This window comes from Sebastes umbrosus, chromosome 9, assembly GCF_015220745.1.
Source record: "Sebastes umbrosus isolate fSebUmb1 chromosome 9, fSebUmb1.pri, whole genome shotgun sequence".
NCBI lineage: Eukaryota > Metazoa > Chordata > Actinopteri > Perciformes > Sebastidae > Sebastes > Sebastes umbrosus.
In genome coordinates this window covers 32,912,926-32,931,090 of record NC_051277.1, presented here as the reverse complement: position 1 = coordinate 32,931,090, position 18,165 = coordinate 32,912,926, and the positions used below count along the sequence as shown (strand labels likewise).

General features: G+C 41.0%; 1 protein-coding gene across 1 annotated transcript in view; it reads right to left on the bottom strand.

Annotated features, from left to right (window-relative positions):
• Window positions 1–3,157: 3,157 nt before the first annotated feature.
• Window positions 3,158–18,165, bottom strand: part of il1rapl2 (interleukin 1 receptor accessory protein-like 2) — a 248,458-nt gene continuing 233,450 nt past the window's right edge. The window contains 7 exon segments of the mRNA XM_037781185.1: window positions 3,158–4,917; window positions 5,375–5,614; window positions 5,764–5,781; window positions 8,839–8,961; window positions 11,254–11,370; window positions 11,784–11,861; window positions 11,973–12,118. Coding sequence (XP_037637113.1) covers window positions 4,819–4,917; window positions 5,375–5,614; window positions 5,764–5,781; window positions 8,839–8,961; window positions 11,254–11,370; window positions 11,784–11,861; window positions 11,973–12,118 — 821 coding nt within the window. The 3' untranslated portion in view covers window positions 3,158–4,818.

The following is an 18,165-nucleotide window of genomic DNA, read 5'->3' as shown; positions in this document are numbered from 1 at the left end:
GCAATTCCATTGAAATTCCGTTGAAATGCACTAAAACGGAGCATTTCAGACAGAGGGTAAATACAGGTATATTCAATCAGACAGTATGAGGAAAATAAAGGTTTTTCTTGAACATTACAGCATGTAAACATGTTCTAGTAGAAACACAAAATACAAGTATGAACCTGAAAATGAGCAAGATATGGGACCCTTAAAATTAGAATCCCTACTACACACAGCTCTCAACATGGCGATGCCTGAGCCAGTTGCTTCTAGCAAACGGTGCCTACAGCAATAACAATGCAAACAATGGCAACAATGCTGACAGAGCTAACAGTGTTAAATTGGGGGGAAACCGGAGGATGGGCGTTACGTTTTCGCAACAACGCCAGAAGCATGCAAACGCAGCCGGCCTGGCTACTTAAACAAGGCACGGAGAAACTCGGATTACGACACACAGAGGGAGAGCAACTTCATTATCTGCTCAGGTAGACATTACTCCTCTATATATCTAATATGTTTACATAGCAAATTTGCTGCTATATTATTGATGTGAATGTCATATAAAGAACCTTTAACATAATCCAGGCAGCAATTACATTTCCCTGATAAAATGTAATTGGCAAAACAAATGAGTACATCATTTCTAGAAGACAAGGTGTCTGTATTGTTTAACTCATCAAAATAGGCCAGCTTGAAAAGACAGTGTCTTATCCAGTTATAGTGTGGGCAAATCAATCATTCTCACCATGTGGCTAAGCTACAACTCAATGAAAGAAAATAACAGGTAAGAAAACAGTAGAATGCACCTTAGTTATGGTCTTCCTATCATTATATGTCTTCATACAGCCACGATTGGAGGTAAGCATGGGCCACCCTCAAGTACCCACTTTGGACACAACAAATGCAATTTCAGGAGATGCATCCAGGTGTAACAGACTCCAGATCCATGGCTGACCTCGTCATATAGGCCCCAAAACTGCTAGTCTATACACTTCAATGCAATTTTTTCCATTTAATATCCAAACATATTCTCTCGGCAGTATTTACCTTGTTGGCAGTATGTAACATATTGCATGAGATGAGTATTGAACAAAGTACAGCACCTGTCAGGGTACAATACTCTGAATGCGCACATTGTTCTGTGTATTTATTGTGCTACTACTGTGTATTTTGCAGGGCCAAACTGCCAACCATACTGTCCTCATTTACAGTATTCTGAGCCCAACCTTTACGATCGCCACTTTGCAGTTTATGATCAACCGAAACTGCTGATGGCTTTGAAAATTCAGCTGAAAGGAAACTGATCAACCACAAGGTACATTTGCTGTATGTGGGAATGCACAGGACAAGCACCACATCTGTGAGACCTGCCGTGATGAACTTTTGAACTCTTGGACCAGTTTCTACTTCCTGAAATGCTCTTTTATGTCTCGCAGTACGTGACTCCAACAGATGGAGGTTTACATATGTTTTTTTTTCTCTTGAATTGGAGCCACTATCTTACTGAGCTCTCTCAGCGCCATGTTTCTATATTTTTTATTTATAATAATTTGGAAAGACATAATTTTTCATTTAAATTAAGTTTGATAAAGCATGGTATAAGGAATACATAATTACTTAGGGCTCTTAATGTCGTGTGGGCCACAAGGCCACAATTGTTTAAAGTTTACAATAACTTAAATCCATAACTGCTTAAAAATCAGTCAAATATTTCAGAAGTAATTATAAAAGTTTTTACCCAACCAAACATTCTGTACCATAAAGCAATTCATATTTTGCAGAATATGTTTTTGCATTAACACCTCCTGGGCACATTGAAATAGGCATTTTATAACTGTTTTAGACTGCCATCTACAATTATGTAATAACGTTGCATGTGATACAATATATTACTGAAATTAGTAAGCATGAAAGCAGGAAAGGATTAAAGAAGTGGTCAGAGGTTTGCACTCTGAAGCTGGCAGCGGGGGTAGTCACAGAGCCAAATCAATAACTGTGTAAAGGGACAGCCGGGATGGCGGGACTACACGCACACACACACACACACACTAGACGCCGTCAGGCTACACACTGGACAGAGTTTATAACTGCAAACACTGATTTGGTTTACGGACATGCCTTGTGTTAAAGCCTACATTTGAAATATCTTTAATTGGTTTATATTCACTGCAGCCATTGGCAATCCCAGCTCAACATAGCTCAAATCCTATTCAACTCTTTGTACCTCAGTTCAGCTCAGATTAGCCCAGCAGAGTGTGAAACTAGTGTTAGTGCGTTAAAAGCCTCAGTCTTTTTCCCCTAATCTGAACAGAAGGTTTTACAATGCCACTAGTAAGACCAGCAGAATTATTAGGAATCCAAAGTGACTGTGGGAGAAGAGGAAGTGGGCTGGGAGTCAGAGTGGGAGGAGCAGGACGCAGGAGGATGACAGTTGGAAGAAAGTTTGAGGAAACAGCTTGCAGAGAGTCTGATTGAATAAGAAACAAAATGAAGGTGAAGTGGGGAAGGGGTTAGTAGTAGTAGAAGAAAGAAGAAATAACAATTGCATCAGACGACAGACATCCAAGATGTATAAAACAACTCATGTAATTTTTATTTGCTCTCAGTTAAATTATTTCAACCAATATATCCAAAGAATAGTCAAAGAAATGAGCAGAAATCAAAAGACAACCACTATACGGTATATTGCCATCGAATATAACAACTCAAATAATTAATTATTGTATCAAACAATCTCAAATATCCAGAATTCATTGGTTCTAATAAAACAATGACAGTACCTTTGTGTAAATTCAAAACATTATTCACTTTGCTTAAATATTATGGTAATAATCTTGGTTTCTTAAAGCTCACAAAGAAGAATGTGGTCTGGTTCAGCTTGGAGTCCAACTCTGTATGCAGTGAAGCCCCCTTTGGTAGTGGTCTCCATTCCAGAGTGACAGGTTCAAAATATCAGTCCGTTAGCAGGGTTGTACTGCCGTGAGCATCCATCCATCCATCCATCCATCCATCCATCCATCCACCCATCCATCCACCCATCCACCCATCCATGCATGAATGGATCCATCCATCCATCCATCCAACCAAGCCATCCACCCATCCATCCATCCAACCAAGCCGCCCACCCACCCATCCATCCATCCATCCATCCAACCAAGCCACCCACCCACCCATCCATCCATCCATCCATCCATCCATCCACCCATGCATCGATCCATCCATCCATCCATCCATCCATCCATCCATTGATGAAAAGAGGAACAGAATGAAAGCAAAAAGAGGCTCTGGGTCTCACACAAAATGCGAGAGTTATAACTCCCGCAAATAACAGAAATCATAAGGAACAAATCACCGTCATGTAATAGGTCTATGCATAAGTTATGGAAGCTGTACAGAGATTATTGTAACAAACATTAAAAACAAACACTGGTTAAAATGCTCACCAACCTTCTAAAAGGTTAAAATTCTTAAATAAAACCAAAGAAAATCGACATGTTTTTGGAGGGAGGCCTCCTTTTTTCCCTTTATCAGTTTTTATCATTACTTTATGGCCTGACAGAAAACAAATATCAACAAAATACGTTTATTCTCCTCCATATTAAAAGAGGCTGCGAGAAATGATTGTGTCATTTACTCTTTTATCTATATTTATTTGATTATTTTTTTTTTATCTAAATGGGTGGTCATGCAAATAGAAAAAGCCAAGTCCTTTATGCTATAGCTTGGTGGTAAAAGTTGGTAGGTCACCTCTTGGCCAGTTCACCTCTTGATGACTTGACTAGTTGCTGATTACTGGGTTACAAGGTGAGCTGGCTGGTTTGAAGTCTCTTGGTGCCTTTTAGCTCCAGACGTAACTAGCCTTTTAGTTAGCTAGTCTAACAACTAGCTATGTTTCCATGTACGCCAGCTAACTGTGCTTTCTCAGTAATTAAGTTTAGCAACGGCTTCACTTCTTATCTTGATATTCCTGCTGGAATCCATTTCTTTTAAGTCAACCATTTTAGCTTTTAAGAACCAAACCAGGTAGCTAGCAAGCTAGCTAGCTAGCTAGCTGGCCAGGAATTGTATTCCAAGAGGTTGACTTGTTGTTTTAAGGTGGACTGGTATTCCAAAATCATTGCTTGAAGTCTGCCTTGTTTACTGACAGGCCACCTAGTCAACAGGTAGACGGAAAGGTAAAAGATCGACTGGCGTTCCCGAGATTGCGCTACTTTTGTTTTTTAGTCCACCGATATTTCCAAGTAGTTAAGCAGCTGACAAATCAACTTGTATTCCGGGTACACAGCTGGTGTGTGAGCAGACGGCAATTCAAGATACTTGTTTCTTTTTGTGCTCCGCGGTCCAACTCGGTAGACAAATGGCGCACTCCTGTTTTTGGATACTTGTTGTTTGAGTATCCTGGACCTTTTCATTGACTTTTCCAGTTCATTATTCCACAAGTCCATAACTGTCTACAAACTCCACTTCCCAATGGTCATGGCTACACAGCTTACACACCAGTTCGTATCAGTCTGTACCCGGTTGGTATTTCCAAAACCAGCGTACAATCGGTTTTATAGTCTGAATCTGTCTGTATGTAAGCAGTCTGCAGCCAGTGTATTCAGCTATTGTGAATCCAAGGCTTATACAGTCTTTAAGCAGTCCTTAAAGCGGGATGAATTGTCCCGGTACCAGCCTGCGGGCAGTCCCCAAGCAGTACCTCCTGAAAACCAAGGCTGTACACAGTCCAAAAACCCAATGAAAGCCAGTCGACCAACCAGTCCACCCCATTTCCAAAGCCAGTGTAAAAGCAGTACGTAAACAGGCCTGTAATCCAGTACCAGTTGAGCAGTCCCTCTACCAGATGTCAGAGCTTAGTTCTCTGCTGGTGAGCGGTACAAAGGTGCTGTTCAGGTGGAGTTCTGGCTTCTTCCCAAGCGTACTGCTCTGAGGCACCTGGGGAAAAACACAGCACAACGGTGATCAGCAGGAATCTCCACCAAACCACAACTCCTAGCAAAAATCTACCATTAAAACCAGGGGCTGCATTCTACAGTATACACAGTAATATCGCATGCCAATGGTGCACCATGCCTCGTATACTGTATGACAACTATACTGCATATGACAGCTATTTCCCAGTCTGTTAAAAAAGAAATACATATTTTAGGTTAGATAATATGGAAGTTTTCTTTCTACATTTTCTTTTATCCAAACAGACCTCTTGTTCCCCAGTGAACTGCTCTGAACCCCTGGGGAGAAAAGAGGGGTTTTATTTTTAATGTGGTAAAACTCGAAGTACATGCACATAAACAACAGCAAGGAAATCCAATAAAAGGATACACTGTGTAGATGTTGGATGCTAGAAACTATCTAGCAAAAAAACAATACGTGTTCCTGTCTTTTCTCCCACCTGTCCATTCAGCAGCGTCATAGGGATGTTGCAATAGACGTGACGCCCCCCGGGGCCAAGAGTGGAGAACTGCACGGTGGAAGGGGGTGGGAGGGGAGGCGACAGAGAGGAAGGCTGTGGGGGGAGCTGGAACTCGTAGCTGCGGCAGAAATGCCTCATTTGGGCTGCTGTGGCAGTGTGACCGCCTCCCAGCGGCAATGTCATCTGGTTGTAGTCGGGGATCTCTGTCGCCAGGGCAACCTGTAGGGAGATAACATGATTTATCACCTGAAGTAGTATTCCAAGTATTTCCAACACTTAAATTTCTGGGTGAACTGTGAAAACACAAAACGACAAAAACATGAACTCTGTAAAGTGTTATGTTAAAATGAATGAAGCTGGGTCTTCACCTCTTCATCAGCAAAGACCTAAAGTGAAGAAAAGACAGTCTCATCTTTGGATCCAGTCAGATAGAAATAGAGGCTAATTTCAACTACCACTTAATCTCCACAATCCAATCTGAATAATTGAAATGTTTGGTGAGACAGTGGTGGAAATCTAGGCAGTGCAGCCAGTGTAGCTGCACTAGGACCTGTTGTCTGATGGGGCCCATACGTGGGCCATCACGGGAATCATGTGGACAGTGTACTCATGTACGGAGGCACATAATTGGTCCAGTCTCTTTAAAATACAGTCTTAAGGCCGGATCCATTCTTCCTCTGTTTGTGTTAGACATACAATTTAAAGTTTTACATACAGTAGGCTGCACTGGTCTAAACAAAAGCTACACAAAATATTCCCAAATACTGATGCCAGCATCACTGACACACATGTTCTGGAGCCGTCACAGTGTGTTGAATGATTGGAGAAGTATTTTTCAAATGTTGTCTAAGGTATTGAATAGAAAATTTGATTTAGACCCTCTAAGGGCTGATTTTGGTGTTGTAGATCCTAAGGAGCCCCTACTCATTCAAACGGGATGAGAGAAGAGATGATGCATTTAGATTTAGAGAAAATACAATTCTCATTAAAAAGACAGGAGGGTTAAGCTCTACAAAACATGGTCACCTTTTATAAATGACTTTAGCCGGACCACAAACTGAAACATTAACAAATATAAATAACAAATAACACCATCTTCATTACCAGTTTCCCACTTACTCTTTAGTCACACTCGATTATGGAAACAGAATTCGTACTGACTCCCTCTGCAGATACACCAATTGGTTTGCTATATATATATATATATTAGGGATGTCATGATACAAGAAATCTAGTAGTCGATACCAATACCAGTGATTTTCCATGATTCTCGATATCCAATTCGATACCACGGTACAAAAAACCCAAACAACAATAACTCCCCTGTACTGTAATTCAACACACACTCTTTTATTAAAAACATTTGAATATTACAAAAAACAGAGGCATGTAGCCTTTAAGTGATAAATAAAAGGAATTGACCCATTTCGTTCATTTTGGCGTATCAGCGACATGTTATCAATCGATAGTCAGACGACGGGCGCTCGTACTGACCGTGAATGCATCTGGTCCGTCAGCTCAGAGTAGCAGGTGTCACACGGGATGAGAGAGTTGACAGACCGAGAAATGGCGGAGGATTTGTTGTCAAAGCGAAAAGCAAACGCACCTATTTGGCAATATTTCCCGTTTAATCCCAACGCTATAAGGGAACCAGAACGTTAATGAGATAATCGCAGCGAGGTGGATGGAGCCGTCACAGCCGGTGTGCACGGAGCAGCGGCGCCAGGTAGTCCCCCGCAGCGGAGAGGCCAGACACACTGCCACCCGATGGTAAAGATCAGAATCAGCGCTCTGCACATGTTGACCGTCATCTTTTCTTGTAAAATGTCCGGTGTAATCGGTAACACCGGTGTTGTCACAAGTTTATTAACCGGTGGGAAAATGTTCCTCACCATCACATCCCTACCAACGACCATAACAGGCATCGTACGGTACCTTCAGTACTGTAGAAAAAGAGTACCGTCACCTTTTTAGAATTTAGGCATCGACTTGGTACCGAAGTATCGGTTCTCGTGACATCCCTAATATATAAAGATACATACAGATATATACAGTCTTCTGTGAACTGTATTTTTGTATGATATGACGGATTGTTTATTACAAATTTATAATTATAATTCTTATGCTTTGTATGACCTCTCATGTGGAGAATTGTATTTTACAAGTTTCAGTTGTTAAAAGCACAATAAAAACATTGATGAAAAAAAAGTAGTCTTTAAAAGCACTTTCAAATAGGCTAATGGGATCATTGTTACCATTACGTCTTGAATTACATGCCGTTAGCCTGCAAAAATGCCACTACATTCTCTAATGCCTGGATCAGACTACACGATATCTTTGTCTTTGACGATGGTCACCATGTCAGATATAATGATCACAGCGCCATAAACTCTTGCAGTGTCTTGGTCGGGTGACCGGCAAGACTAAACGTATGACTAGACCAATCACGGCACGTCGTATTCCACGATCAAGCGCGAGTTCAGACGTCATCTGGGAGGCGGTTGAAGCAACTGTCGATCATGGCGACAGAAGCGTTGTGTGTGATGCTGGCGGTCTTGTGTTGCGAAAAGAAAAAGAAAAGAAAGAAAAAAGCGGTTGTGGATGTGCTCCTGGGTGGCACAGAGAGGACGGTACTGGCTGTCCATACTTCAGTCAGTTTGGTTGTCCCACCTGACAGCAGCAAACTCAACTTGTTTATTACCAAGTGACCTGACTGCGACTGCGCGCTGGAGAGAGAGCACCTGATTGGTCAACGCAAAGGAACACGTCGTTGGAGATGTCACACTAGGCGTGTCAAGACGAAAACTTCTGACAGGCTAGACTTTTCCTCGGGGTGTTGTGGGGCGTCCCAGATGTGGCGTCGGTTGTCGTGTACTATGACACACTACACGAGATAAGAGGATCGATTTTCACACTCGACACTCATTTATCATTCCCAATCCCCTACGACGGCCGTGTCGGGCTATAATCGGGCTGAACCGGGCTGTAGTCTGAACCGGGCATTATCTATTCATTTTCAGATACACAGTAGGTGAGTAGGCTACTTTTGGAGGGGTGGGGGTGTTTTCAGATTGGCCGCCAACCTGTGATAACTCACCTGCGGCACACACCACGGGGAAACATCTTTAAAGCAAACAACAAAAAATGCTCTACTATGTTCTACAGCTTCTAAAGGGGTTATTTACAATATTACAGTAGGTGATGTAAATGTGTCTGATCCCATGTCCTTGAATGTTCTGTGAAAGCCTGACCTATCGAATCTAAGATCTGTATGTATTACTCTGTTTGTGGGCGTGTGCATCTGTATGTGTGTTTGCATGACTGTGCACACATTTGGCACGTAAACAATCTTGCACCGTCATTACTACCTGACACCACTGGTTCTTAGAAACACCAAGCCTAAGTAACAACATCAGTTTGAAGATACACATGCAACAGCTGACCTGATGATGTCCATGGCGACTCTCATTTGGGGGCGCCAAGGAGGCGGAGGTGGTTGTCATGGCAATGGTGGAGACGGTGGTCTGTAGGTCACCAAAGAGGCCCTGTTCACCAGAGTCCATCACCTGTTACCATAGAAACACACTGAATATACATTTTGCTGTGTAGATTGATACAAATGCTCGAGAAGGGAAGGAGATTTTATCTTAATGTAGAAATGACCTCAGTGATAGGAACGTAGTGGAATACATGTGTACATTTGATAAAAGATAAAACTTATGATATTTTATGTTTTTCTCATTGGCAATAAATCCCATGAAAAGACAAAAAAATAAAAATTAATTAAAAAGGTGGAGTCAGCGATTCTGGAGAAAGATTGTTGAATGCAACACCCAAAAAATACCCCACTCTCCCTTCCAGATTTACCGTCCCTCCGCTCCCACTGCCTTTCTAATTATACATCCATGGTCTCTCTCCTGTTCTGTGCATGAGCATGAAAGCCCCCCTGTTGCTGATTGGCTGGAATAGTCCTCGGTCCGAACCACTTTGCGTGTTTGCCACTGTGGACAGAGAGCATCCGATGTGCGATGCGGCGCGATACTGGTACGCTCGCATCCAGTTAGGACACGGTGTTAGTTTATAACCTGTTTTTGTGGACATAACAGCATGTGTATGCGTGCATGCGCGCCTGTGCGCATAAATGACAGTATGTATACGCCTCTCTGTCAGTTTATTTCTTTCATGAAACATGATCATGTTAAATATACACTGAATACAGGCTGATTGCCCGTCCGTCCCTAATTCTCTGGCGCCGACCCTGAGTGTGTCTTATGGCACACCTCATATCATACAGGTCATATTATGTGTATAGTGTATGTATAGATTAGGGCTGTCAATAGAAACAAATATTTATTCATGATTAATCGCATGATTGTCCATAGTTAATCGCGATTAATCGCAAATTATTAGCACTTAGAACCCATTTTCATTCACATATCTTGAGGTCAGAGGTTAAGGGACCCCTTTGAAAGTGGCCATGCCAGTTTTTCCCTCGCTAAAATTTAGCCTCCTTCGTGACAAGCTAGTATGACATAGTCGGTACCGATGGTTTCAGATTTAGTTTCATATGATGCCAGTATCTTCACTCTACCTTTAAAACTGAGTCCGCAACAACCTAAAGACCGCGAGTTGCGGTAATGCGTTAAAGAAATTAGGGGCGTTAAAATGAATTTGCATTAATGTGTTATTATTGCATTAACTTTGACAGCCCTAATATAGACAAGAACTCTGAGAATGATATGATTGCTGGCTAAGCCAGAGGTTTAGAAAATACAAAAAGGATGAAATCATAGCCTATGTGTGTTTACTTTGCTAAAGTTCACTTTGTTGCATTTATGTATTTAGTTCATTTTCCGTTAACACTGTCCATGTTCCAGTGAATTAGGGCAGTTAAACAAAAGTTACATGGATTCAGGCAGTCCATAAAATGTCATCCTCCAAGGTTTTTGGTGGTGATGAGGGGTCAAAACAGAGCTGACTGCCGTTCAGCATATGTTGCTGAGCATGACGGACAACTTGAATTCTTTGGAGTTCTTGTGCAATATCTCAAGAAGTTAGGAAATGTGTCACTTGGCCCATAAATTGAAGAAGCACTTTACCTCTTCTTGGCTACATTGTGTTATACCAGGTTCTCCAAGCATGAATAACTGCAAACTATCCACTTAAACCTCACAAAGCCCTGAAAGTTGGGCTTGTTTTATGTGTGGTGTTTGTAAGTTACCATCTCAACTGGTCTAATGAACCAAACTGAAGGAGTAAACATGACAACGTTTGACTGAAGGACACTAAGATGATACTATCCCATCTGCTCCAGTTCTATAGTTCACTCTATATTTGTTTCTCAGTGATTATTCTCCAGTGCCAAACAGCAGGAGAACATCTCTTTGCTAATCAGGGCATACACCACCTGAGGTGTTAACACATGGTAAACATGTACACATTTTTCCCCATTGTGATTCCAATTTTCATATATTACCTGTATTTAGCAGACATTTCAAAGGCCATCTGTTTGTTGTGAGCGTGAGTGCCCCGGGGGAGCATACGTAAATGTGCAGACTAAATTTCCACAGTGGCTTTTTTTCTCAGCTCCTGGACATGCCATGGAGATAGTGCCTTTACATCTGTAGCTATGCACTGTATGTGTGGTCCGTGAGTAGAAGGAAACAGGATATCAGTGCATAATCTTTAAGACGTGCAAATTCAACTGTTTTTTCAAACTATTTTATATTTATGGCGACACGTTCTCAAGCCCAACTCATTAAATACCAACGCCTGGTCAGTGGCCCTACGCTTCAAACTATGATGCTCGGTACATGATTGTGGAAATTTGTGGAAGACTTTTGTTAATGGCAGTGTACCTGGCGTCTGGACAACGTCTCTCTGCGTTTAGCAGGCATATCGTAGACCACCTGTTTCCAAAACTTAGATTGCAGCTCATTGCTCTTAGGACCCCTCCACTTGATGATGGATAAAACCTGAGGAGAGGAGAGAGGAGAGGAGAGGAGAGGAGAGGAGAGGAGAGGAGAGGAGAGGAGAGGAGAGGAGAGAGGAGAGAGGAGAGGAGAGAGGAAAGGAGAGGAGAGGAGAGGAGAGGAGAGGAGATGAGAGGAGAGAGGAGAGGAGAGAGGATAGGAGAGGAGAGGAGAGGAGAGAGGAGAGGAAAGGAGAGGAGAGGAGAGAGGAGAGGATAGAGGAGAGGAGAGAGGAGAGGAGAAGAGAGGAGAGGAGAGGAGAGGAGAGGAGAGGAGAGGAGAGAGGAGAGAGGAGAGAGGAGAGGAGAGGGAAATCATTTAGTTGTCTTATTGCTGCTAGTCTCCTGGTGTCTAATGACACCCTTCATATCACAATCTTGTTCTCTCCCTCCATCCATCCCTTTCTCTCTGTATACCTTGATTGTATGTTTCAGTGCTTCCACCTCTTGGTAGTTAATGACATTCTTCAGGTCTGCACACTCTATCATGATCACCTGGACACACAGAAACACAGGTAGAGGTGTTTAAGAAGGAAGAACAGAGCAACTCTCCGTACTTTGCAAAGTACTTCAAACATGTAATACTGTTTACTTCTTCAGTCCTACCTTGATCTCCCCAGTAACCAGCATGGAGTGGAGGCGCGTCTCTATCTGGAAGATGCTCCACCCTCTTTTGGCGACGAACTCTGGTGTCAAAACGATGATCAAACGTCTGCTCTGCTCCACGCTACGAGCCAAGTCTTCAATGTAGGCTGGGACAGAGACACGGAGACAAAGTTAGAGCTGAATAGATCAAGAAGAGAGTTAGAGGACGACGTCATTTAGAATGATGTTACGATCAGAATATGGTCGGTGTCTTGCAATTTACTTGTTAGAAATAAATATAAAATAAAGGAAACAGTTCCAACCAAAATCTGTGGAAAGTGAATGTGTTCCCATTATTGTTTTTTTGTCTTTGATTTTTGTTCTTTTCTTTACACATAGCTGATAAAACAGGATTTACACATAAAGGAATGGTTTAAAATTTGGGGAAATATGTATAAATATTGTTATGCGCTTGACATGAGAAGATTACGGAAGCCCTGAAAGGCAAGCGAGAACATTTTTTTTTCTGGTGATCCATTTCCGAAGTCAGATCTAAATTATTTTCTCTCCTGTGTTTATAACTTCAGAACAGGTGAACATTTTTTTTGCCAGAATAATCTTTCTAAGTTTATTTTTTCTTTGAAACAGGTGGAAAAGAAATCTCAGACATGTTTTTCTAGATTAATGTTTTTACTGTGTGCATTTCTTTTTTGTTTTTTTTCGACTGATTTTTCTAAGTTACTTTTTTTCAAGGTGGAAAAAAAACTTAAAATTTTTCCATGCACTCTAAACACAAGGTACGTATGGACCGTTTCAACGGCACTGCATTGCTAGACAACAGCTTAGAAAAAATCTGTATAAATCTTTTTCCCCCAAATGTTTCATACAGTAAAAAGTAAAGTAAAATCTGCCTGAATTTCTTTTCCACCTGTTCTTAAGTTTGAAACACAGAAGAGAACATAATTTAGATCAGAATTAGAAAATAGATCACCAGAAAAAAAAAGTGCTCTCTTGTCTTTCAGGGCTTCCGTAGAAGATTTACATCAACGTCAAGTTGGTGTATTAAGCATGGAGCTGGAGTCAGAATGTGGTTAGCCTAGCTTAGCATAGAAGCTAAAGGGGCAAGAGCAGGCCTGGCTCTGCCCAAACTGAAAAAAACACACCTACCAGCACCTCTAAAGCTGACTTCTAACACTCTGTCTCATTTGTTTCACTTGTACATACGGAGTAATGCACAAAAAACAAAAAGCAATTTGTGGATATAGACGGTATTATGTGCTGTAACTATTTCCTGTCAAACAACAGCTGGTACACTATACAGCTTCCATAGGCATCATTACAGTAAAGCTACTACGTTTGGTATATGAATAAGACAAGGTTGTTGCTGGTGGCTGCTTTCCTACACGGTGACACTACACTGTGACACTGTGACACTACACTATGACACTACACTGTGACACTGTGACACTACACTATGACACTACACTGTGACACTACACTATGACACTACACTGTGACACTACACTGTGACACTGTGACACTACACTATGACACTACACTGTGACATTGTGACACTACACTATGACACTACACTGTGACATTGTGACACTACACGGTGACACTACACTGTGACACTACACTGTGACACTGTGACACTACACTATGACACTACACTGTGACATTGTGGACACTACACTATGACACTACACTGTGACATTGTGACACTACACGGTGACACTACACTGTGACACTACACTGTGACACTGTGACACTACACTATGACACTACACTGTGACACTGTGACACTACACTATGACACTACACTGTGACACTACACTGTGACACTGTGACACTACACTGTGACACTACACTGTGACACTGTGACACTACACTATGACACTACACTGTGACACTACACTGTGACACTACACTGTGACACTACACTGTGACACTACACGGTGTGGATGAAGCATTAAGATGTTATATTTGACTAATTTAGCGGCTGGCTAGTTAGCTCGCTAGCTTGCTAATTCCATCATGCTTCCATCATGCCTGCTGACTATTGTTATGGTTATGGATAGGTAAGAGTGCTGTTAAGAAACTTACAGTGACACAATACAGTATAAACTCTTAGAAACATTTGTGAATTTGAGTTTAGATGCAAGGCTAGAATATGTGTATGCTAGCGATTAGCATCAGCGCTAGCTATGTGTATGCTAACGGCTAGTCTTCACTACTCTCTCCACAGTCTGCAGTCGGTTGGGGTGGTTGGTTGTTTGGTGACGAAAGCTGCCTCCATATATGTCACCTGCCTCCAGATCAGCCCCTAGCAAAACAAAATAAATTGCAATAGCCGAGTTTTAACCAGTAGAGGGCGGTCACTATGCATATTTATACCAACATGTAGAATTATTATTGACAAGCCAACTGCCACAGCCGCTATGTTCACGCTTTTTTCTTTTTTTTTATTCTTTGCCATGGGAGCGCCGCATTTTTACACTATACTACAAACGGCAGCAGCGTGACGAGGTGCTGAGCATCTATTCTTCGCTCAGCGCTGCACATACGGTGTTATTTTCTGGTCACAGAGAGTTGAGAAATGTTCAAATTTGGGTAAGACCAACCGTCACATCCTACATGTAGGTTACAAGTGCTGGATAACAACAACAATGGAGGAAAAATGAATACACATAGACTGACAGGTTTTATCCTCTCTACATGCTTCAGCCTTCCCTTCATCCAGAACAAGTACTCTACCTTGTGCCGACATTTTGATATTCCGTATCAGACGCATCCAGACACAACCAAAGTGTCTCAGCTGGAAAAAAAGCGGCGCCTCATTGCCCTTCTCTCTTCTGCATTTAACAATTAACAAGTATTTCATTAGTTTTAAAACTGTCATCTTTGTCAATTAAAAAGTAATAATATACCTAATAATAGCCTAACAATAAAAGGTATTTATATAGCACTAAAATCAGGGTAAATAAAGTCATTTGCAAAAAAAAAAAAACTCACAATAATACCACATATCGGGCTGTTGAAATTCCTTCACCGCGGTAGCCCTAGGGATATATGGTAATTCATGTTAAGTAGTACGCATTGGAGGTGCTTTTAGGTGTACTTTTGAGGAGCGCCAGGCTAGCTTTTTAACCCTGTTTCCAGTCCTCATGCTAAGCTAGACTGACAGCCTCCCATATGATAAAGCATGAGAGTGGAATTGATCTCTTCATCTGATTTGGAAAGAAAGTGAATAAATATATTTCTCAAAATGTTGAACTATACCTTAAGCCATGTATCTGTTTCTCAAAAATAACATGAAAATAATAAGAGAGAAATAAATGTAAGTGAACATTAGTATATAGGGAAAACCTCCCTGTATAGTATCTGCCTTCTTTTTGCTGGCGGCATCCTTCCACTCATTTTGTTCATAAATGACTGGAATGACTGACAGGAGTTTACAGTAGAGTGACAGGAATGCTTGTGCCAGAGTTTTGACTCTGACAGCGCAGTGGAATCAGCTCTTAAATAGGGATCAGAGTTGTGCTGATACACCACCGTCAGCTTTTACTTCTAGAAATGGGCAGGTGATGAGATGTGTCTTCTCATCCTCACTGTGGTGCTGTTGCTTCACACCGAGCCCAGTGTAAAGTCATCTGCTCAAACTGTCTCATTTCAGATGATTTCTTGTGACATTCTCAATGCTTTTTGGAACGTGCACCATTGAAATTGCTCATTATTTCTCAAATTTGTAGTTACCGAAAATGTGTTCTTTCAAAAAACAGATTGCCTCTCTTTGTATGTCTCTCTCCTTCTACCGTCTCTTCACTTGCTAACTAAATTAATGACAGAGACTTTCCGACAACACATTGCAATTTCACGCTCAATTTGAGGGGCACAAATAGTACAGAACATCCCAAATTTCAGTCCCTTTCTTTCTCTTCTCTGCTTTTCCATCTCTCTCTCTGTAGCTCTCTCTCCCTTTTCCTCACAGTTAACCCCTCCTCTCTCCCGCCCCTCACTTCCTCTTCCCGCTTTCTATTTTTGAGGATTATGTAAATCAATTAATAAAATAACACAAACCAATGACCCCGTCCCCACCTCGTTCTGTTCCCGTTGTTTATTTCTCGCTCTCGTTAATTTCGGAGGGCTAATGGAGTGGATAATTGAATGGTGTATTTTAGGTCGCATTGCCATGTTGCTCTGTCGATGGCTTTGGTGAGCACTGAAAAGGCACCTCGCTCCGTCTCTGTGATTCACTCATTAATTTTCACACTCCGTAACCTTTAGTTCACATGCAGCTTAGAGAAAGTGCGGTTATGTACGGTGGACATTTGTTTTTAGGATGTTTTCAGGGCACAGAGAGGAAGTCGTGTTTCTGGAGGACTTTCTCATCTGTTTTCAGGATGTGGTGTTGCGCGTGTTTTCGCCTTGAGTGTGTGTTGGAAGGAGGCATAATTTTGGCTAAGGGCGATTCATTATGAACCATATTTAAGTAAATTTATTTATGTATTTTCGGAGAAAATGTTAAATAGTGCAAAGAACACAGTTTGTTACTTTCCAGCCACATTATGAAGTGATTTTATTTTCATTCTTTGTTAGGAAGTTTTTTGAACACGCTGGAGTGTGGGTAATAAAATGCTAATGCACAGGGTATAATGGCTCAATATTTTATTTTAATGCATTAGTTTGATACTTCATTTGAAATAACCAGGTGCCTCGGGGACTACTGAATGTGTTTTATGATGTTTTTAAAGCAATGAGCAGGTATGTTGCATAATCAGTCTCCCGAAGTACATCATAGTCACATTGTCTAATAAATTTGGAAATGGAAATATCAAAGTAAAAACACAAACTCCTTTGTCGTCCATTTGTAACTGGACAAAAAATACCACAAATGGTAGACAGTAGGGCTGTCAATCGATTAAACTATTTAATCACGATTAATCACATGATTGTCCATAGTGAGTTGCGATTAATCACGATTGTCCATAGTTAATCGTGATTAATCACATGTGTGTACATTGTTAATCGCGATTAATCACATCATTGTCCATAGTTAATCGCGATTAATCACGTGATTGTCCATAGTTAATCGCGATTAATCACAGGTGTGTACATAGTTAATCGCGATTAATCACATGATTGTCCATAGTTAATCGCGATTAATCACAGGTGTGTACATAGTTAATCGCGATTAATCACAAGATTGTCCAAAGTTAATCGCGATTAATCACATGATTGTCCATAGTTAATTGCGATTAATCACATGTGTACATAGTTAATCGCAATTAATCACATGATTGTCCATAGTTAATCGCGATTAATCACATCATTGTCCATAGTTAATCGCGATTAATCACGTGATTGTCCATAGTTAATCGCGATTAATCACATCATAGTCCATAGTTAATCGCAATTAATCACATGATTGTCCATAGTTAATCGCGATTAATCACATGATTGTCCATAGTTAATTGCGATTAATCACAGGTGTGTACATAGTTAATCGCGATTAATCACATCATTGTCCATAGTTAATCGCGATTAATCACAAGATTGTCCAAAGTTAATCGCGATTAATCACATGATTGTCCATAGTTAATCACGATTAATCACATGTGTGTACATAGTTAATCGCAATTAATCACATGATTGTCCATAGTTAATCACGATTAATCACATCATTGTCCATAGTTAATCGCGATTAATCACGTTTGTCCATAGTTAATCACGATTAATCACATGATTGTCCATAGTTAATCGTGATTAATCACATAATTGTCCATAGTTAATCGCGATTAATCACATTATTGTCCATAGTTAATCGCGATTAATCACATGATTGTCCATAGTTAATCGCGATTAATCACATCATTGTCCATAGTTAATCGCGATTAATCACGTGATTGTCCATAGTTAATCGCGATTAATCACATCATAGTCCATAGTTAATCGCAATTAATCCCATGATTGCACATTTGCCAAGTTCCATGACAAGAACTACTTAATAAGGTTTAGGAAAAGATTGTGGTTTGGGTTAAAATAACACCAGAAGTGGCGTAACTAACTCGCAGAAATTCTGAGAGAAAAACTACTTACAGAAGGTTTAAGAAAAGATCGTGGTTCGGGTTCAAATAACTAGGGATGCACCTATCCGATACTCAGTATTGGTATCGGTCCAATACTGGCCAAAATCACTGGATCCGATAGTGGA